The 22,500-nt window shown below is 41.8% G+C and overlaps 3 protein-coding genes across 10 annotated transcripts; 1 reads left to right on the forward strand and 2 right to left on the reverse strand.

Annotated features, from left to right (window-relative positions):
* The first annotated feature begins 4,616 nt into the window (after positions 1–4,616).
* Positions 4,617–5,427, forward strand: LOC102717608 (cortical cell-delineating protein-like). Its single transcript, XM_040522490.1, has one exon. The coding sequence runs from the start codon at positions 4,687–4,689 to the stop codon at positions 5,059–5,061; it is 375 nt and encodes a 124-aa protein (XP_040378424.1). The 5' UTR covers positions 4,617–4,686; the 3' UTR covers positions 5,062–5,427.
* A 3,899-nt stretch (positions 5,428–9,326) lies between these two features.
* Positions 9,327–16,057, reverse strand: LOC102717888 (65-kDa microtubule-associated protein 6-like). 2 transcript variants are annotated; one of them, XM_015834557.2, is made up of 12 exons: positions 15,734–16,057; positions 13,286–13,631; positions 12,980–13,186; positions 12,373–12,633; positions 11,571–11,789; positions 11,318–11,473; positions 11,043–11,202; positions 10,792–10,943; positions 10,618–10,705; positions 10,476–10,549; positions 10,304–10,378; positions 9,327–9,933 (listed from the first exon to the last, which is right to left on the reverse strand). In XM_015834557.2, exons 2-12 carry the CDS (start codon positions 13,391–13,393, stop codon positions 9,607–9,609), a joined length of 1,827 nt encoding a protein of 608 aa, XP_015690043.2. In that variant the 5' UTR covers positions 13,394–13,631; positions 15,734–16,057; the 3' UTR covers positions 9,327–9,606. The 2 variants fall into 2 exon arrangements, with proteins under 2 accessions (XP_015690043.2, XP_040378685.1); XM_040522751.1 differs by lacking the exon at positions 15,734–16,057 and having other exon boundaries at positions 13,286–13,988.
* Positions 16,058–17,585: 1,528 nt separating this feature from the next.
* On the reverse strand, positions 17,586–21,164 carry LOC107303838. 7 transcript variants are annotated; one of them, XM_015834924.2, is made up of 5 exons: positions 20,884–21,161; positions 20,745–20,795; positions 20,617–20,675; positions 18,903–19,038; positions 17,586–18,308 (listed from the first exon to the last, which is right to left on the reverse strand). In XM_015834924.2, the coding sequence occupies exons 1-5, from the start codon at positions 21,108–21,110 to the stop codon at positions 18,272–18,274; spliced, it is 510 nt and encodes a 169-aa protein (XP_015690410.1). In that variant the 5' UTR covers positions 21,111–21,161; the 3' UTR covers positions 17,586–18,271. The 7 variants fall into 7 exon arrangements, 3 of the variants coding, with proteins under 3 accessions (XP_015690410.1, XP_015690411.1, XP_015690413.1); XM_015834925.2 differs by having other exon boundaries at positions 18,903–19,005; positions 20,884–21,159; XR_001549803.2 differs by having other exon boundaries at positions 18,903–19,005; positions 20,617–20,795; positions 20,925–21,158.
* Positions 21,165–22,500: the final 1,336 nt, after the last annotated feature.

A 22,500-nucleotide genomic window follows, 5' to 3' on the forward strand; every position in this document is an offset into this window, starting at 1 on the left:
CGGCTGGGGAGGATGGTGGTTAGTTATCCGGTGCGAAAACGTAGTAATAGATTAGTACATGATTAATTAATTATTAATTATAAAAAATATAAAATAAATTAACATTATTTTTATAGTAACTTTCTTATAGAAAATTTTTATAAAAAATACACTCTTTAGCAGTTTAGAAAGTGTGCGCGTGAAAAACGATATGGAGTTAGATGATGGGCAGGTGAACGCAGCCCTACTCGTGCTCCTGGCCCGCGTGCCTCCTATGGGCATGTGCTAGGCCGGCACAACACGATGTGTGATAGGCCGTAGCCTTAGCACGTGGGTTGACACGACATGTCCTGCTACAGGAGACGTGCTTAACAGCTCATGCCTTATGCCTTACCAGGTCGTGCCTTAGACGGCCCTGGGCCATGTCATGTCATGCTGTGAGGCCCATTTGGCCAGCTATAGCTGTGATCTAGGCCGTCCGACTCCCATACATATTAGACGATTCCCAACCAGGATGGAAGCACCTCGGGAATTATCTTTACTGTTTCTGTTTCCATATATTTTTTGAAATTGGAATCAAAATCGAAATTAGAAGCCTCAGATACAAAAACAGAATCGAATATTATCGAATACGAAAACATAGCGAATTCGAATAAGAGCAAATATGGTAACGAAAATTTATCGACTATAAAAATACTCAAACCGATGTTCCAATCTTTTTCTAAAATACTAGAACAAAAATTTTAGACATTAGCAACTAACCATACCACTTTTTATCATTACAACTAGTTTCATAGATCACTTTGTTAATGATTATATCAGTACCAAATAAAGGCTATAGTTTATAAATTATTAGAAATTAAAGTGCATATTATATAGATTATTACAAAATTCACATACCATATTATAAAATAAAGTGCACATCATACAAGTTGTTGCAAAGTAAAGTGTTTCTCAATATGTTTTGACTAAGAACTTGAGGCTAAGGTGCTAAAGTTGGCCGGGCTTGGACCGATATTGTGGATTTATGTCGCATAGGTATGTAGAAATTTCGAGCAAAATTTCAGAAAGTTGTCCTTATTCGTATCCGTTTCTGAAAAAATCTGAATTCGTTTTTGTTTCCGATAAATTCTAGAAAAAAATTCGACCAACAATTTCCGTTTTCGAAAACTGGTCTGGATTTTGGAAATATTCCAAACCGTTTTTATCCCTATTCCCAACACCCCATTCGAGTCACAAACGCAAAACCTTCTCCTTGGTCTTGTGAGTGTTCTGTCAGATTTCAGTTTCTAAACTGGACAACAAAGTAGAGAATCGAAAAATAAGACACCAACAACAAGAAGCTACGTTGGTTCCTGGAGGTTTAACTCACCTCCAATATGCAGATGACACCACTAATTTTATTCCTTGTATAGATTCAGAGATTATTGCTATAAAATATCTCTTGTATTGTTTTGAAGATATCCCGGGTATGATAATCAACTATCATAAGAGTTAAGTCTATTCTATTGGTATTTTTACTATGGAAGAAGAAAGAATAGCTAATATGCTTAGTTGTAATTCTGGTTCTTTTCATTTAAAATATGTAGGTCTTCCAGTGAGTCTGGATAGATCAAGAGTTTCTAATATCTCTCTTGTTACTCAGAAATTAGAAAAGAGATTGGATTCTTGGAAAGCCGATTCTTATATTACAGCGGGAGAGTCGTTTCACTCAATGCTTGTTTGTCAGAAATTAGAAAAGAGGTAAATTTTATTGGGAATGTCTAGAATTAGAAAGAGATATCATACGATGAAATGGAGTAATATGGCTTTTCCTATAGAGTTTGGGGGATGAAACTAGAGCTACGAATATTTGTTTGTTAACTAAATGAATCTTTAAATTAGAAACTATATTTTGTATGAGACATATTTTCTACATAACACCCAAGACATGATGATAGATGAGTAGCATTAAATTTATATATGAATTAGTAGTGTTTGTATGGTAAGGTTAGTGTCTAGTACTAGTTTCTTTATGATATGGAGGGTATAAAAATCATGACTGATGCCTTGTATTAGGATTGTTGTTAGGCTTTGTTTCCTTTTTATTTGGATTACAATAATCTTTATTATTGAGACAAATTACTATAAGCTGGATTATTATAAGCTGAAGTAGATAATACATATTAGTGTAGGTAATTAGTTTAAAGTACCAAGGGTAGTGGGCCTCTAGCCATCGAATAATCCGTAAAAAAAATATCCTTGAAGAAGCTTATTACACTATAGCAATATATGACTCTAAATTATAACAAGGTGACACAATAATTTAATTGTTTGTTTTAGATTATTTTTATAATATAGTTTATAATAATCTATCTATCTATCTATCTATCTATCTATCTATCTTCTATCTATCTATCTATTATAATATAAAGACAGGCTTGAAAGGAGACTCCACGTTCGCTCTGGGGGCTAGAAATTACCACGTTAATCGGAGAAATTGAAAAATATACACCGTTAAATCACGGTGGGTCCAGATTATAACGGTGTAGATTAATCGAAGAAAAATAAAAGAGAAAAGAGATAATAGTTTTTGGATCGGATGAGTTTTTTTAGGCAGCGCCGTTAAAGGAAAGAAAAGAAAAATAGAGATAAAGTGCGTTCTCTGATTATCCAAATGCGTTCGTTAATCCAATAAATTTTCCGAGCCAGAGGCAGGCAAGGACCCGACCGGACTTCAACTGAGCAAAATAGGAAAATAGAAAAGTCAATTGGACAATAGATTAGTAAATTTGGACTATTTCTTACGTAGTAAATTTGGAACTACGTGAATAATGAGAAAATAAAAGAAGAGTCAATCGTAATGGATTAGTAAATTTAGACTTTTTCTTACTTAGTAAATTTGGATCTTTATTTCATAAGCGTGTTTTAGATTTGGAAAACAATCGTCATAGATGAGGGGGAAATACAAAAGGCAATCACAGTGCCGTGTCAGAAATCCTCTTACCAAAATAGCTTCATCAAGAAATTAGATAATAAAAATAATTCACCATGCTCACTTTGATGGCGTAAAAACCATCAAATTAATGTAAAAAAGAAAAAAAACAGATTCCAACTAGAATTATGATTTAAAACATATGATATTATGAATAAAAAGCAACAATTAAAAAACGAGCCCGGGTAGAAATACAAATTATAAAATTAATAAAAATTAAAATTAATATCGAGATAAGACTCCACGTAGAAATACAATTTAGAAAAAAAACTAAAATTTGGATTTGAAACTAAAATGAATAACTAGATATATTTCTGCATGGACCCTTATCTCAATATTAATCAAGAGAAAAATAGAAATGATGAAATTGTATTTTAGAATAAAAAAAGTGAGAAAATTAAAAGGCAAGTCCGTGTAGAAATACATTTTTCACGTTAATTGAATTTTTTTACATATTAATGGAAGAAAATAAAATAGCCTTATCATTGTGTCCATAGAAAACAATGCAACTAAGTAATAGGATTTAATCCTCAAACCTATACCAGCATACTAGAAGAGTTCATATGGTCCAAATCAGGAGTAACAACAACAAAATAAAATATAAGAAAGTCGGTAATAAATAGTTGTTGATAAGGATGCACATTTTTCTTATTTGGAATAATTTATAAACTATCATGAATATATGCTATAATAGAATGTCATTAGAGATACTAAGAAGATAAATATCACTGATATTTTGAAAATAAAGATGAAAAATAAAGAAAAACAAATATACCATAGTGGTTAAATATCATTAATTTATTTTAATAGTAAATGATCTATCACTTTTGCTTTATATACGTATGAATTAGTATGTTAATCAAAAAATCAAACGTATAAATTTTATCAGGTAATTCAGAGTTTAAAAATTATATTACTATTTTTAATATTTTTTAATAAAATAGAAAAGCATATATGTTATTATACGAGAAAATTTTATAATAATGCTAGCTGCACAGTCCGCGCGAGCCACCACGCTAGTTCTATGCTAAAACAAACAGGGGCTTCGTGTGTAGTGGGGTGCAATCCATTCACCTTTTGAAACTCCCGGACGCCGGCAAATGGCGACTACGCGCTACGCGGCTGCATGCGCCTCGCGGGCCGGATGTCGGCTGGCCCGTCAACGTTACGTTCTTCCGTGGCAGCGACGCGGCGTGCATGCCTGCAACAATGACGGAAAAGCTGTGGATGGTATTGGATGGATCACTATGGATCGGCCTCTCTTCTGGTATATATTGATGCAGCTAGCTAGTGCTCGTTGAGTTGTAAAGTTTTTTTTTAACCGGTTTCTAATTAACGCATTCCTACATCAATCTGCACCACGGCAAAGGCATAGTACATGGTCCGCGTGATTCTTGCTTGCATCGATTTTTTGTGTGTGTCTGTTTTTTTTTTTGATATGGACATTTATGAAAAGGGCAACTCATGGTGCATGATGGATGGATATCGTTGTTTGCACACCGTGCCGTCGCCACCAAATTTTGTGTACACACGCGCACCACCAACTGATCGAGCTCGCAAGAAAAATCTCACACCACCAGGCACCATGCATGCATCGCCAGTGCTACGTACGCGTCTATAAATACTCGCACGGTCCCAGCAAAGCTGGCAAAGCACACACTACGCAACAAAACAAAAAAACACAAGAGAAGCGATCGATCGATCCGCTACACAAGGCAGGTTACGAGAGCAAGATGGCCAGCTCCAAATCGACGGCCGGTTTCCTCGCGATCCTCCTGGCGGCGGCGAGCCTGGCGCTCCACGCCGGCATGGTGCGCGGGCAGAGCCCGTCGCCGCCGCGCGGCAACCCGTGCCCGACGAACGCGCTGGCCGACCTGAAGGTGTGCGCCGACGTGCTGGTGCTGCTCAAGCTGAAGATCAACGTGCCGGCGAGCCAGCGGTGCTGCCCGCTGCTGGGGAGCCTCGTCAACCTCGACGTCGCCGCCTGCCTCTGCGCCGCCATCAGGCTCAGCGTCCTCGGCATCCCCGTCAACCTGCCGCTCGACGTGCCCCTCGTCCTCAACTACTGCGGCCGCAACGCCTCCGCCGCCGGCGCCAACTGCTCGTGATTTCTTTCGTCGGACGGCGCCGTGTCCTTTGCTAGACATACATGCACGTACGGGCGAATGCTAGCTCGTGCAGGCATGCGTAATTAACAGTGTTGTTTTGGTCCTATGATACTTGGTATTTGCATGCACGGATCGTTGCATTTGTAATATGTGTAAGTTGCTGGACGCATATCTCACGGCTTCAGTGACCAGTGATCAATAAGTTGGTGTCTATAATATCTTATCTTGGAAGGTGAATTCTGTTTTTGTCTAAGTTTTCTTTGTGTTTCTTGTCTAAATTCCCCCCTGAAGCATGCTGTTAACTACTTTGCCAATTTGTACCTCCACCTGGCGATCCCACATCTGCAGAGTTTGAACGAAATACAAATGGATATCTCTTACTTGTTTCTTAATGTTTTGAACTGAGTTTACAATGCTACACGTGGGTGAACGTGGATTAGGAGTGGTGCATATCTGGTCAAAATACATAAACTCTAAATAAAATATTTTCTGGACAAGGTGCCCGAGAACCAGTTTTTCAATTGGCTCTGCTCCTGCATAGTGGCATTGGCACACACCCACGGTACTTAATTAAGACCACTATTTTTTACGATGAAACTGAATATCCCTATACATAAAATCTCTAAAATTAGGTATTGGGATGCAAGTTATCAAATTAACCAAACATGACGAAATTCTAGAAGCCAGATTGCGCAAAATGGTCCGTAATACTGTATTATTGTCCCACATGGCAGCAGAAAAACGCTGACGGAAGCAAAATCGAAAGGGATTCGATCAACACACTGTTTATGTCCGAATATACATGGACACTCCACCCTTCGCCCAGAAAAAAACTATGGATCTAGACTACATATTTACCCTCTCCATCGGTTACTTTCGAAATCTGTGACACTGTCTATAGTTAAATAAGATATCCTCCTATCTCTCATTTACCCCTCATGAATTTCAGTAATTAGTAAGCAGCCGATTAATAAGATCATGTTGTTTTCTCATTATCGATTGTAGATCATCACAGCCAAATAGCCAATGGTAAACGACGTATTTTGTGCAACAAAATTTCCAAATAAAACTTCCTTCATATGACACTATGCTGCCAAGAAAAATTTCGTTGTTTATATTCATCGTCTTCATATCATCACAGCCGATTATTTTTGATTTCGTTACCGTCTTAATTTCGTTGTTTATATTCTTAGCAGGTTTTCCATCTAGATGGCCGATACCTACCTAGCTAGCGCCCTAAGCTGCCAAGAAAAATTAGTTCTCCATGTAAAGAATGTGTGTGGCCGACAGCGCACCACCACGCGCATGGACACGAGATAGTGCAAGCGCCGCCCTACGTGCGCCGGCCAGGCGGCGCACAAACGCACAATATTATTGAGATTCGCGAGCCCTCATGCGACCACGCGGGTGAGAGAGGAGTTCGACGACGCAGCTCGCTGCTAGCGTTTTCCGCAGAAGCAAGCGTGCACGCGATGGACGTAGCCGGCCAAAGGCGCTGGGCGGGCGTGCTGGCTGTCCACCATCTCACCGCGCGCGGCGCGCCTGTCGATCGATCGATCGCTCGCCCGCGCGCGGCGACCACCATCAGGCAACACCATTTTGGAAGGGACGACGACCACACACGGCAACACCCCTAGCGTACGTACGTGGCCCGACGCGCCGATCCGCGCTGCGCATGCGCCGTCGTTTCGGTGCGCGCGGCAGGTCTGCCTACCTACCTACCGCGCGCGACGCGCTCGATCGATCGGCGGGGCCGTACACGTGGGGGCGATATCCAGCTAGCGCGAACGCGCCGTGCGTGCCAGAGCGTACCGGCCGCCGCCTCGCTCTCTGGACGCGCGCACAGCGGCGCACTCCCCGATCATGAGTACCTCGTCGTCGCGTTCGCAGCCCGTGTACTTATTGGCGCGAGGGCGCCGAGCACGACGGCCGGCGTACGTAACGTTTAGCCGCGGATCGACTCGCCCAAGCCGATCGGGTCCGGACGACGTACGTGTAGGCCTGCCAATGGATTTGGATCCAATCCAAATCCACTTCAATCTATCTTTTTACTAGTATCTAGTCTACCTAACCAACCCACCCTAATTATTTTTTATTAGGATCCAATCCAAACCAATCCAATTTAAATTTTAGTCCAACCCGCACCAAACCATTTAGTTAAAATGGATCCAACCCACACTACTAGAATGGATGCGCCTATTTGGTATGTATAAACTCGGACCTAAAATTTTAAAACTTGTGTTCACACTATAAAAATTTATCAAATTTGACTGAAATTTGGTGTGATGATTTATTATGTGTAAGAGCAACTTTGTGCAAATTTTGATCAATTTCTACATGTGGGTCCCACGTATGTCTATTTTCTTATTCATTAGCTACCCAATTAAAGGATCCATTTGCCCTTTATGGGTTAAATCTATTTAAAACTTAAAATTACCTAACCAAACCCAGTCCATATCAATCCATCTGTCTCTATAATCCAACCCAATCCAATCCATTTGAAGTAACAATTTATTTACACCCACTAAAGACAATCCAATTAAAATTCAACCCATTTAATCCATTTCCATCTAACCCATTAACCCATTAGTAGGCCTACGTACGTGGCAACAGAAGGTAGGAGTCGCGGGCGGGCGGGCGGGCGGGGCTCCGTCCGTATGTACATCGATCCGTAGCCGTCACGCTGTCTCACGCATGCTCCGCACCAGACAGACGGCCGCCTCTGGGACGTCCCCCTTTTTGTGTTGTTGTCGCACGTCCAATGCTGATGGTATCATCCATTCAATATTTCTTTCTATATATGATTGTAACCTACGATAAGAGCATCTCGAACAACATAACATACCATCTATGTTTCTAAAATATTTTTTTGGATTTATGTTGAAAAACAAACGTCCAATCTCGTTTCTAAAATAATCATACTCCTAATTGCAGCCCAAAAGTGACTCAAATCTAAGAACACAATCAATGTTCCCAATCTCATTAAGCGGAGTTCGTGGCGCGAAATATTGAAGTATGGGAGTACGAGAACATGGGAGAAACACCAGATTTATAACGATTTTAAACCATTTTTAGGATTTTGTTTTGGGCTTCTAAGGGATAATTTTTAGGCCCATTATTTTTTTAAAGGTATCAAATACATGAATTTCGGACTTGATTTTTAGTCCTCTATTGGAATGTTCTAAGGATTGACTCCTATAAATAATCAGCCACAAGGTTAAGCCACGTCATCACACTTTACAGCCGTAGGATCAAAGCGTCATCTGGATGGGTCTGTTAGCAACCAGTTACAAATATTAAGGAGGCCCAACAAGCAAGACAAGGAGGGCTTCCCACCTTCATCACTTCCACGTCAATTTCGCACGGGACGGGGATACACTTTTATATTGATCTCCTTCTTCAGGTCCGCCGAGGCAATGACGGCTCTGACAAGATGACAGTAAATGTATGATTTAGGTTTTGGGGTTACCGGGTTAGGGGAGCGCCAGTATGCTAGGGATGGGGGATAGAAATATGAGGGATCATGCTTAGATGGTAACCATGGAAGTGGAATGAATGGGTAGCGAGGTGGGGGCAATGGTGGCACCCCGTGGTGATAGGAAAGACAACAGGCGGGGCTGAAAGTGAATCTAGACCGCCTGTAGGCTTAAGGAACTAATGATTTTTTTGATAAAGTAAGCATAATTTAAGAGTATGTTTGATAAGCTAAAAAAGGAAAAGGCTTAAGGACGCAAGGTAAATAAATTTAGCATGTAGGTGGGCTAAAGCCCCTATAGTCCTACATTGCGTTTGTTCTATACGATGGCAATGGCACCATCATTTCGTTTAGCAATAAGTTAAAATTTAAAATTTAAAACTTAAACTTTTTTTTGTTATTTTGTGGTTTTTTATCATATTTTATTTTACATCATTTGCTTCTGAATCACAATGAACACATATATAAAATTTTGACCCATAATTTTGTTTACTAACTAACCTTTTGACTTATTCTTCCAATAAGCTAAATAATGAGAGCAAGCATGACTATGGGGTGATTGTTTTTTGCAAGGAAAAAGTTAAACGTCATATTTGTAAATAAAAAATAATTTATAAATAAAATATTTATATATGTGTCTGGTATCGATCTAAAATCCAAGACCGTAAAATAAAATACATTGAAAAAAAAACTCTAAATCCACTCTAAATTTAAAGTTAAAAATTTATACTTTAGCTTATAAGCATAAATATAAGTGAAAAAACATGGCCATGGCCATGGACCTCCTAATGACAGCGTGAAAACCATCTCTTTTCTCCGTAACTCCAACAAATTCCAATAGAATACAACATAAATACATAATACCGTATATACTACACCGATTTTTGTACAACATTCTGAAAGACTGTAACCAATAATCAAATCGGTCGTCATGAACGATCCTTCTAGAAGCTTCCGCGCGGTACAAAAGAGAACTAAAAAAGAAAAAAAAACAGCAGGGTGCGTGTGTTTCAGGACAGCTAGTTTCGTGTTATCATCTACACGGGGGCCGCGCCTAGCTACGACGTGCTTCATGACAGCATGGACGACGACAGGCCGCCGGCCTTGGGCACGGCGACGTAGCTGAACGCCGCCGCCGAGAGCCGCCGCGCCGCGCCGCAGCGCCCCGCCCCCGCGCCCGGTCCGGCCGCCGAGGAACGTGGCCTGAAGAGATCGGCCCCGTTGCCGCCGCTGCTCCCGCTGGAAGCGCTGCTGCTGCGCACCGACGGCGGCGCCGCGTCGACCCTCTTCCGGCTCATGCTGCACGGCTCCGCTGACCTGCCGAAGCTGCTGCCGGGCCTTTTCAGGTGAGGCATCGTCTCTTTCTCGCTGAACAGAGTACGCAGCTTCTTCTGCTCCTGCAACCATGCAAATTTTACTTCCGATGAGTTCGTGAATCTGTTTGAGACGCGAAATTTTGTCAGTAAAAAACATGCAAAACAGTTCAATTCTCAGGAAGAAAATTCGTAAAAGAACCATCTCACTCTAATTAAATTAAATTGTCCTTTATCTTGTTTCAAACTTTGAACCGGCTTCGATACTGACCCCCACCCCATATACATATATATGGGCCAGATTTGTAGTTCAAATTTCAGCCCATACACGAGGATGGGCCGGTTGAGGCCCATTGAAATGAGGCCTTATGATTGTGTGTTCTTGAAGTTGAAAGTGAGTGCAAATGTGCAATGCAATGCTGTAGAAGAAAGTGAGTGTGCAAATTGTGGTTACCCGCAGGCGTCTCCTCTCCTCTTCCTGTCTCAGCCTGGCTTGCTTGTGCTCTTCCAACACGGCGACCAAGCGAGACTTTTACATGGTAAGAAAATGCAACAATTTCATCAGCTGCTATGCTTGCGAGATGTTGATACTGGTATTTGTGTAGTAGGGTAGAGATCAAGCTTACCCCGTCGTACAGAAAAGGCTTGTTTCTTTCACTCTCCCACACTAGCGTTCGACTCATCAAGTTGTCGATCATAGCTGCAGGTTAATTCCAGTTAAAACACTGGATTAAGGAAGGGAGTAATCGATCTGTTGTTCAAATGTACCTGGAATCTTAGCGATGATAAGCCTTGCCTTTTCAGCGCGTTTCAGGTTCAGGCGTGCTATTCTTCCAGTATTGAATCTGTTCTCGTCCTGAAACCAGAGTCCACTTGCTTTCAGCTCCAGAAAAGGATAGTGCTCAATGCATTCAATTCAGATTTGTAAACATTTGGGCTTACCAAATTATACTCCTCAAGCCATTTCTCCTCCTCACATGCCATCAGCCACTTGTTGATCTTGTCCATGATTTCTTTCCTGGACTGCTGCTCTTCCTTCGCCTTCGCAATCTGCTCGTCGATGCTGGCCATGAGCTCAGAAGGGTTCACAAGACCTAGCAAGATGCCATTAACATCAGAACCATGGTCAAAATTCGGCTCCCATGAAATGCATCTTCGTCAGTAAGTGAGAAAGAGCTGTCTGAACTTCGTACCAGAATCAATCAATGCGATGGACTTCTCCGGCACAGTGCTGGTGTCAGGCTCGACGTGCATGCTCCTGCAGATGTTCTCCAGCTCCAGCCTCCTCTTGAGCACGAGCTCCTTCATCCGGCCAGCCTTGAGCCTCGTCAGCCTCTCGACCTCCTCCTCTGTCTGCTCAATGCAAGGCAAGATATTGAGCTGATGATCAGTGCTGACATTTGTGACGCTGCAACAGCAAATCTGCAATGCTGCACTTGCATCAGTCAAGCACGACCGATAGATGTACCTTCTTGATGGTCGCCACTGACAACACGCCGGAGGACAGAGCCTCCTCTCTCCCTGGCCTCAGAACGGCCGTCACCTTCCTGAAGCTCCGCCGCTCCTCCTCCGGCGAGTCCATCAGGTCCCAGAGCTCGAGCAGCGGCGACACGGCTTCTCGCAGCTGCGACACGGAGCAGGGGGATTTGATCAGTGTCTTGAGCAGAGCAGAGCTGGAGGGTGTAAGAAGCAGAGGAAGGGGATGAGACCGGTGCTACTACCATGGCCACCCGTTTGGTCTTCTCCGAGGTGAGCATCGCCACGACCTGGGAGAGGCTGGCCAACGTGCTGTCGCTGAAGCTGGTGGGCTTGCCAGGATCCGCCGTCTCGTGCAGCCCCGGGTGGACTTCGTTGACAATGGCGATGAAGTCCTCGCCGAGCACGTCGCACAGGGAGTGCACCTCGGTGACGTGCTCAAGAACCCTGTGGAGCCGGTCAGACTGAAGCCACAGAATCATAGCCGTCAGCTTGTCACTATCAAATACAGATGTTACAGATGATTTTCTTTTTAATTGTGAAGGGGATGCTGAACATGATCGATGCTGACAGTGATCAACTTTTGGTACATATTAATGTAATTAATTAATGTCAGCTAAATTTGAGACCTGCTCGTGGATATTTGCGTTTAGTTGTGGCAGTCATTACTCCTTAACCATAAGATCCTCCCGGAATGTCGCTAGCTTTTAAAATCACTACAATAATGGCTAGATTAGACTAGTGAACCAACATAACAGCACGTAAATACAGTTCAAGGTCCTGGCTGATGTCCTACTAAGCACTAACTAGTTGTTGGCAGGTCTGTCATACTCACACAAGGGTGAACCATGATTAATATGCACTATTTCAATTGGTCCTTGTCATATCCCTGAAAACCAATCTGATGGCCTTGTTGACAAAGACGCTGGTTATGAAGTTTCTTAACATCTAAATCCCTTGGACCAGTTACAACCAAGTGAGAAAAAAGAGTAAGATTCTGAAGTTTTAGAGCCATGTTCTTGGAAAAGTAGGATGAGCTACAGGTACCTTCTCTTTCTGGAGACTGGACAGGCGTGCTCTGTACTCGTTGAGCCTTCTGATCGTCAGATCATGGTCATCGAACTCGCCGGCTCTCGGAGAATTGTCATAGCCGTAGCTCCTTCCTGAGATCTCTGTGGCTATCTTGTCGATTTCTGATCGGATGTCAGTGAGCTGCTTGCTCCGTTCTGCTCTCATCGCCCTCAGCTCTTCCAGCAGGTTTGTCGCCGATGACACCCGCTCGTTCAGTGACATGGTCCATTTGTTCACCTAAAGGAGACACCACAATAGTATACCATCATGAAGTTAGTAATCTTGGTTTCCTGGAAGCTAAGCATCACCAATTAAACAGCTAAAGATTTCAGTCGCCAAATTAATAATTGTAATTACATTGCACTTGTTTATCTGGACATCATTGTTGATCACACAGTTCTGTATTAACTGTAGTTACTGTACATAAATTACTGGCTACTGCCAGTGATTTTTAGAATATTGGTCGACTAACTGTTCCAGTTCAGAAACCGAAAACTTTTCAAGGTAGGCAACATGATACTGCATGGCTGAAGCTTGTAAATTGCCATGCTGACAGAGCAATGTCGGTTTAGTGAGTGTTTACCTTGAGCTGCGGGCTGCTGTCGGCGCCGAGGGCGGCGGTGAGGGCGGCGATCTCGGCCTCGCCGGCGGCGAGCGACTGGTGCAGCAGCGCCCGCTCGGTGGTGGCCTCGTCGACCTTGCGGCGGTACACGCGCATGCACTCCAGCTCCAGCTCCCGCACCGTCCGCTCCCTCTCCTCCCTGCTCTTCCCGATCTCCCCCCACAGTTGCTGCAAAAACGCGAAAGCCCCACACACACGTCAAGTCAATCAAAACCGCACGCGGCGCGGCGTAGAAAGCACGAAAAAAAAAATCACCCCGCGCGCCACCTTGAGCTCGGCGAGCAGGGCGCCGCAGCCGGCGGCCTCGGCAGCGCCGGACGCCTGCAGGGGAAGCAGCGGCACGCCGTACAGCAGCTCCACGGCGGCCTCTCCCATGGCTGGGTGGTGCTTCTGACCCGAGAAGGGTTTAGCCGATTCGAGAGCGGCGCGGCGGCAGAGCAGCAGCGGGTGGCGCGCGGCGGAGAAGGGCGGTAGACGTGTTGGTTGGAGGGAAAAGCATATATAGCTCGGAGGATTCACTCCGATGGGGTGGGCCCCACTTGCAGTCACTGTCGAGGCAGGCCTGGCCAGCCAGCCATGGCCGTCTGCTTGATTAATTCCGTGTAGGCCAGTGCTTTAAAAAAAATGAAAGGGAAAAATAAAAGGGGAATGAAGCAGCAGCCTGGCTAATAAGTCCAGGGTTTTCGTGTTATGCTTCCTTCAGAGTTCAGGTTTGTGTCTGTCCCATAGAGTACACACGAGTCTATTATGAGTTTATGGCCGATTTTTTTAAGATAGACTACGGGACGGTATATATATATATATATAAGGTTGTGTTCAGTTTCCAAAAATTTTTGGAAGGAAGGTCACATCGATACATACGGTCATATATTTGAAGTATTAAACGTAGTCTAATTATAAAATAAATTTTAGATTCCGCTTGGAGATCGTGGGACGAATTTTTTCAGTCTAATTAATCTGTCATTAGCACATGTTGGTTACTATAGCACTTATGGCTAATTATGTACTAATTAAGATCAAAAGATTCGTCTCACGATTTTCCTCATAACTGTGCAATTAGTTTTAATGTTCATGTATATTTAATGCTTTATTTAGGTGTCATGATGTTTTAGAAAAAAGATTTTGGGAGCTAAAAGGGCCTAAGATGATAATTCCTAATATATGTGGGGGCATAATAGGTATTAGGGTTATACCTACAATTATGAAGCATGAGACATACGTTCTGTTCCTTAGAATGTATGATTGTTACTGACCTTGCCATTAACGTTTTTTTTCTCTAAAAAAATGTTAAGAATCAAACTGCAAGGCAAACAAAAGAAAGTGCACTTGACAAGTCGATATGATGGAATGGCCGATGCATTTGAACTGAAAAATGGATTAGAGGCTTGCAAATCAACGTAAAATCAACTTGTATCGAATGATACCAAGGGTGTTCTAAAAAAAAAAGAATGATACCAAGGGTTTTCGTTTTCAATCCATCAGGCCTAACAGAAAGATGGTGGAACGTACATTTCATACATGGGGAAAATGCAGCTGATTAAGCTGTTAAGTACCAGAAAGAGTCCATCTTTTTTAAGGCTATCAGAAAGAGACACACACCCTATCACATATCGGAGGATCAATATACACCCATAACACACAGTAATATGTATTATTTTAATTGATAAATCATTCGATGATTTGATTAGGTTTCTTTAACTTTTCCATTAGGGTTTTTGGGGGCTTTGCATTAGGTTAGCAAAAGAAAGGAGAAGCATCTTGAGGTCAACTACTACTAAAAATCGACCACACACCTAATGTTATGATTGGGTGTTGGGGAGTTGCATGGTGTGGTGTTCCTATGCTTTTGTCTCATCACAGTGGTTGCATTGCATGGCTCCAAATTATCCATGGGTTGGTGTGTCCCAAATCCTATCCTAACACCAGCCTAGCTCCTAATTTTAATTCAAATATATGTTGCATACCCATTTTGTCTTTAACAAGTTACAAATGTATGTTTGCTTGTGTGGGACCTAAACATGATGCAAACATTCTAACAGTCCAAATCAATGAGGGGCAGCATAAATAAAGCTAGAAAGAGGAGTCTGAGAAGGTTGCATCCAGTAGAGAGAGAGAAAAGGTATGAGAAGAAAATGACCTCTTAACAGATAGATTGCATAGAAAAATTTTCATATTAGTTAATTTCGTTGGCTGATACAGAAATTGACAGTTTATGCGAGTAGAACGAACTCAAGGAGGGATCTATCAAGACAGAAAGAAAAGGAAGATTAATTTAATTAGCCATCAATGATATATTCCCATGCATACACATATTCCTACACTTGTGTGCTCCTGGTGTATTTCACTTGAGTTCTTTGCTCCTACTTGACTGATTTTTTCACCATTGATTTTCTAATTTACTTTATTAAATAAAAATGCATTTCCTCTTCCCTATTAATAAACCACATCATGAAAGGAAAGAACTAATGGCCATGAATATGCTTTAAATTTAATCACACATGCAAGAAATTAGTATACACAGATGTAGCACTCTGGCACATTAGAATGGACTTATATCTCAATGGCTTCACTTTTTTTTCAAATTGAGTATTAAAGGAAGTTCTGCAAACTCAATGTAAATATGTGAAACTAAAATGCATCAAAACTAACTTTACTTAAAACAAACAAAAATGACTATTTTAAATATCAATCAGTTTTGTCACTGGCAAAGGATACATGAGAGCGTTGACGTGGAACAACCAGGTAGTTGGCAACTTTGGCACCAACACGGCAGGAAGAAAAGTGAGTCGAAACCCGAAAATTCAGCGCGAGAAAGCAAAAGCATTTCAAGTTTTAACAACAGCAGAATAGTTTGGTGATAAAAGACGAGTCGCTCAGGCATCTTTTCAAGATTACCCATATAAAGCTTATTAAAGGGCTGATCATTGTGGTAGTCTGACTAGTATCTATTGGCTTTCCCGAAAGTTTTGAGTTTTTTTTTGCATTGTATCAGGTATCAGGCAAACCGTTTATTCTTCAAAAACATCCGATCAAATGAGTTATGAACCGATTGTTTTGCTAAAATTAAACATAAGCAAAACAACTTATTAATGATTAAAATATAATTTATGATAAAATTTATATATATATATGTTCTTAGTGATAAAAAGACTAGAAAATAAACTACAATAAAAAACTCTAAAATAAACTCTAAACTTAAGTTTTAAAATTTAAATTTTTGGCTTATAAGCGTAGACATAAGCAAGATTGGGTGTAAATAGAAAGAAAAATGTGTTGGAGAAGTATTAACCATCTATGTGCTTATTTAGGATGGGTTTGCAGTGCAATTGTGTGCAGCATTCACGTGAGAGGTTTCCCAAATCCGACACTCCCACTCATCAGGTGTATTCAGCATTCAAGTCTTCCTATCACACCACCTTCTGTTTTCTTTTGCGAACAAGTACGACCTAGCTAATCATATGAAAGTAGTATATACTAATTATAAGCAGGAAAGATGCTAACACTATCCAGATTAGATGTGAACCAACCCAAATCAGCAACCGGCAGCGTTGGCTGTTCCTTAGCCAGCCTACACCAATAATTCAAGGCACCAACCATCTTTGCTTCTGAACCTTTTTCTTCCTTTTTTTTAGCCGATGCTTTTCTTCGGATCGTTACGAACTTTACAGTGTTCCATTACCTAATATTTCGAACAGACGAGTTTTAAACAAAATGACCGTACTCTTTATCCCCTGCCCACATTTTATTGTATGGCTCTCTACTTCGTCTAGAAAAGCATGTCCATATTAGTACCAAATCAAGGTTAGTTAGACCTTTGTTGAGCACACAATAATTGACAGTGTATGTTCGAACTTTAATCGAACCGGTTGTTAATTATCCTATCAAAAGTGGGCAGGATAATCATCAGGTTTTGATAATGCCAAACTCTCAAAGAGTTTTAATCTCGTCCTTCATTTTATACCTCGAGGTATCAGTACCTCAAGGTACCAAATCGTTTCTCACCGTTAAATCTTGCTAAACAGGATGTGCACTGTTAGATCCAACGATCAGAAATAATTTGGTACCGCGAGACACCGATACCTCGAGGTACAAAATGAAGAATTGGAGTAAAACTCTCACAGGAATGGAGCAAGTATTACGTGATGAGATGAACCCTATATATCTAGATGGGCGCACCAACCGATTGAGAACCATATGAAGTATTGCATTATAAAAAAAGCATCTGTAATGCGGTGCCTGTATATCTTCCTAAAATAATGTTTACCTTCTAATAACATAAAAAATGAAATTATTCCAGATCATTAGGCTAAAGCAGCATCGGTTCTTAAGGTTGAAGCAGCAGTGCAACTGGAGTAGGGCTTAATTACAAACCAAAAATGAATTATGAATTTTGAGCGGTAAAGCTATGCCCATAAAATTAACTATAAATCAGTACTGAATATAGAATATAGGACATCGAGAATAGATCCCAATTGCCGACCACAGTTTAGAACAGAGTCCGCAGAGAGAATTCGTATGGGAAAAGGCTTGTTTCTGTTCCAGGTTTTTGCATATATGTCAAGGGCAAGTGGTTATATGGAGCATCTATTGATCATAATGCACAATCATACTATATTTGCCAATCAGTTCCAATTGGTTAGTACAGTTAGTGGATAAGCAACGTTCAAATAAATTAACCAATAAGTTATCAAGTCTGTTACAAATGATTGTCAAATCACATCAGTCTAAGCAGTCTTAGATCCTATGAGAACAATCCACAGGCCAAAGGGTGCGCAGATGAACAGATTAGGCATGAATGCAGGTCATTTTGCAGCCGTGGTTGAACAGGGCATAAAATTTGCGGTATTGTATGTTTTTAGTACTTTCTCAAGCATCACTATGAACTTTTAATGCAAATTTTATTATTTTTAAAAAACTTGCATGAACCTTTGTTTTTCATATTGAGTTAACAGGATGTACTGTTTGCTGTTTTGCACTCAATTCAGGCTAGAGGAGTAATATGTTATCTACAAGATAATCTGTGAGGTTCTGATGCAAAGATTAAGCGAAATATAAGTACAACACAGTTTGGGAGCTAATGAAGCAGTGCACAAAAGTAAGAAGGCAAAAGGAAAGGTCTGGCCTGTTTAGGCGAGGCACTTCTGTAGGACAACGAAGCTGAAACAGATTTATGCTTCTGGAGGACAAGGATCTGGATCTGTGGTTCCGTATCAAGCAGCACAGTAGCCATGGCTCCAGGATCTGGAGCCTATGCTAGTTTGTCAGAAGCAATGTAAGATGATCTACCCGCCTGAAATTATTTTTACACAATCAGTGCAACCTTTTGTATGCCTGACAATTATCATGAACATAGAAGACCTGCACTGCATATGTCTTTCCATATATAGAGAATTGGCTTGGGAGTAAGTTATCAACTGGGAGATATAATTCCATTTAAATTTGAAGGAACCCCGAAGTAAAGTGCTGTAAGGAGATCGATACCTGTGATAAGATCTTCTTAAGTACACGAACAATTACTAGTTTACTACATCAACAGGCTGGAATTCTCTGACAGCGGTGCCAGGCTCACCATTCTCATTAAAGACTTTAGGGTTTAGGGAAACGTAATTAAGTGTAATGCTCTTGAAAAGTAAGTAATCCCAAAAATACAATTACAATTCTAAAGTCTGAATTCTTCATCAAGTCATAATCTGACAGTGATATGCTTAGCCTAGGTAAACCGACAAGTTCAAGACGATTTGGCTATATGTATCCAAGGTGGATGTAGAGGCTTTGCTTTTAATTCATTATCTAAAAACAAGTCCAACACCACGTGCCATTTGTTCTGGACCTAAGTGCTCTGAGGTCTCCCTATCAGGCAAAACATACTGACAGAGAAACTCACTTTGTACCAACCAACGTAGATGCACATATTGCTTCCTCAGCAACACCTCCCATGGGATAAACCAGCATCAGGCATCCGGTGTGTATCTCTTCAACTTTCGTTCCTGATGCAAAGACACAATCCTTTTGTACATTTCCTAAATATAAACCAGCATCAAAAGCACCTCCAGGCACCTATAAGTTGTATTTGTTGCCATGATGGACAAGTTTATCGAGTTATGCCACATGGCATGCCTTAATTAAAGTGACAGCATATCACCACTGACTCCAAAAAAAAACAGAATTTACAGCAAGAAGAGAAGACAGCTATCTCAATATCATGAACCCAATTCACAAGAGATCTGGACACACCATTAAAAATATGTATTAATAATCAACTGTACATAACAGAAATGCCCCATGAAATGGAGAAGCTTCCACACATACCAATATTATGGTACATTAGCTAGTACTATATAGTATCTACCATCCATTGAAATGAAGATTATTATGGTCCAATCAAAAAGCACAATTTTCCATATTTTCTAGAATAATTTGGTATACCACTTTGGAACCTCAGGTATATTATTTGCAGGTAAATAAAGCAAGTGGTATGCTTTAAAAAAGGAAAGCCAAAATTTATATTAATATAACAGTTAACCACAAAGCAGATGCTTTAGATCTAAAATACTAAATAGCTGTACAGCAGTGTACCATCTTATTTGCCAGAACTGTCCCTGAAAGGTCTCTCCTGCAAGCACAGCCATCTCCAACATTTAATTTCATTCGACGCTAGAATGAAAACCCATTCATAACATTAATGATGTTCCAAAGACAACAAACACATGAAACTCCATTCCAGCACTCAGATTTTACTTCCTCAGCTGCTAGGCCAAAATTGAGTCGAACACCCATGTAATTCTTTAATTCCCAAAATCAAAATATCACCTAGGTACTGAGAATACGCAATTCGGAAATTCTTGGCTTTCAGCGCTGGTAGCTACATAAGTTACTAAGTAGATTCCTCCTAATTTTCTACTTCTTCACCACACATAATTCGGTACCTTCATGTATATGTGGGCTGTGGCTGTAAAAGGCAAGTATCATTACTACTAGCTCTCGCAACCTGTTACAGCCCAAATAGCCTAGACTAGTACCTACCTCCGTCCCTTGCTTTTGCGCATGGACGGAAGGATGTAGTAGAATACAATGTGAAAATGAATCAGGGCAGCTGGAGACCTTCAACGAGACTTGTAAGGTCCGTGCAAGCAGCCAATACATAATTAATAGGGGGCGTGAAATCAACTACAGAAACAATCACTGTCAGCGTTCCTTGGCAGAAAAATCCAGAATTCACCATGGGCTGTGGTTCATGGTCACTTCCTCCTCTAGAAAATCATGTTGCTGAAACATACCAGACTAGTAGCAGTGATGGGCATACAGAGACGACAGAATCTTCAATCTGGATTGTGGACAAGTTAATAGATTTGGGTGTTATGCTAGAATGGGTGGCATAAAACTAAAGAAGTAGGCTGCTGCCTGATCACTGTAGGTTATTGTGCAAATGAACCAAGTTTACTAGTACAACAATTCAAATATCGACCCCAAACATATATCAAACAAATTCAGGTAAAAAAAATTGGGAAAGCACTCGAAATTCTAATCACACCAAATTCATTCAAATTCGGAACCATCCAGCAAGTAAAAATTGCAGGCTGCAATGCGAGCACGATTACCGCATACAACCGCATCGTAGGGTCCCGGCAGCGACATCGGCGCCGAGCACCGCGCTGATCTGCACGCAAACATGAACCTGAACCACCGAAACAACCAAAATCTGGGGAGCGAGATGCGGTTTCCCTACTTCACTTGGGGTAGGTCTCCATCAAGCCCTCGAAGACCTCGGCCATCGCATCTGCACCCAGAAAGCCACCTATTCGTCAGCCTTCCCAAAACCTCGCGGTAATTACCGGAACGGGCCGAAAATTTCACGGGAAACCTACGGCCTTTCCGTTGGGTAGCTAATGATGATGACCGTCTTCACCTGCGACCACAGGAACCCGTCGGCGTCGCCGTCGCCGGGCGCGGAGGCGGAGGAGTTGTTGCGATTTGAGCGCTCCGCGTTGCTCTGCCGCCGCCGGACGCGGAGCCGCAGGGGCGTGGCTCGGCTGTGTGTGACTCCGCTCATTGTCGCGAGTTGAGATCTTGGGTGGGCCAAGTGAAAATTCATGCATGGGTCACGCGACGCCGCCTCTTGCTGAGTGTTTCTAGGGTGGGCCCATCGGTCCAGTTGACTCGTGGAGACTTAAGCCCTGACATGACATGAGTAGTGTGAGTAACATGTTCACAGGAGGTCTCTCAGTTTAACTTTGAGTATGTTGTTGAAATTTATGCTAAACTCGTATAAATCGTTAAAAAGAAATTCCAGTTATGCTAATATGGTGTATGATGGACCTCGTATGTTAGTAGCTTATTTTCTTCATCTCTTTTTTCTACTCTTATCTCTCTCTCCCATGGATGCCGGTGGCTGGAACAGGCGGGGCAGCAGCGGCTGGCTACTGTCGTTAATCCAAATAGACAAGCAGGTCGCAACTGTCGATCTCACGATGCGCATTGTCAAAAACCATGGAAGAATATGAGTAGAGATAGCAGGGTACTTCTTTGTACTCGATGAACATCAACATAGCTAAAGGGTGAAGTAGCTCCATCATAATATACTTGTTGTCACTTCGTGTCTGTACTTGTCACAGGCAAAGGCCGAAGGTGGCGGTGAGCATGAGCTGGAGGCAGGGAAGAAGAGGAGGGAGCAGCGACCTGGTTGGTTGGTGGGCTAGGGATCGCCCGCCCGCGACGGCGCGCGGCAGGACACACTCGCCGTAGGTGCCGCCGAAGCAGTGCCAGCACGTCGGGAGCACGCGGACACACTCGCCGCCGTCCGCCATCTCCGACAGGCAGATGGCGCACTCCGCCTCGACCCACTCGACAACCATCGGGACCCCGAACGCAGCGCCGGCCGCCCCGGAGCTAGCGGACGCGGTGACGTCATCGGACAGGGGGCTTCGGTGGCTGGGCCTGCGCCTGCGCCTGAATCCCTAGAGTCCGGCGTCGGTCGTGGCAGCGACGTGGCAAGGGAGGTCAGTAAAACATTCATTTTATTATCTATTTTTCAATGTCATCCGTATTAGGAGTATTAAAAGAGAAACTTTATATTTAAATGTTCTCTCATCCAAGAGATATAGAAATGTTGTTATATATGGATGATCAGCTAGAGTAAAAAAAATATATAAAGGATAAAACTGTTTTTGATGATCATTCAAATCAAAATATGAATAACCAAATTTAGATAAGCTGCTGAAGATGCTCTAACCAGAAAAAAGAAGGAAAGAAAAGAGTCCAACTGCTAACATATGGTCATTGGCGCATTGCTGAGGATAGGATCTTTTTAAACAGTTAATGCGAGTTTAAGGGTAGACACTACTTTATTTATTGTTTTCCGTAGATCCTTCATCTTATTTAGAAAAATTATAAAATAACTTAAAAATTTAATTACACGTAAAATAATATTCATATTTCACCATTTGATAACAATAAAAAATATTAATCCCAAAGAAATTTAAATA

This window comes from Oryza brachyantha, chromosome 3 (genome assembly GCF_000231095.2).
Source record: "Oryza brachyantha chromosome 3, ObraRS2, whole genome shotgun sequence".
Taxonomy (NCBI): domain Eukaryota; kingdom Viridiplantae; phylum Streptophyta; class Magnoliopsida; order Poales; family Poaceae; genus Oryza; species Oryza brachyantha.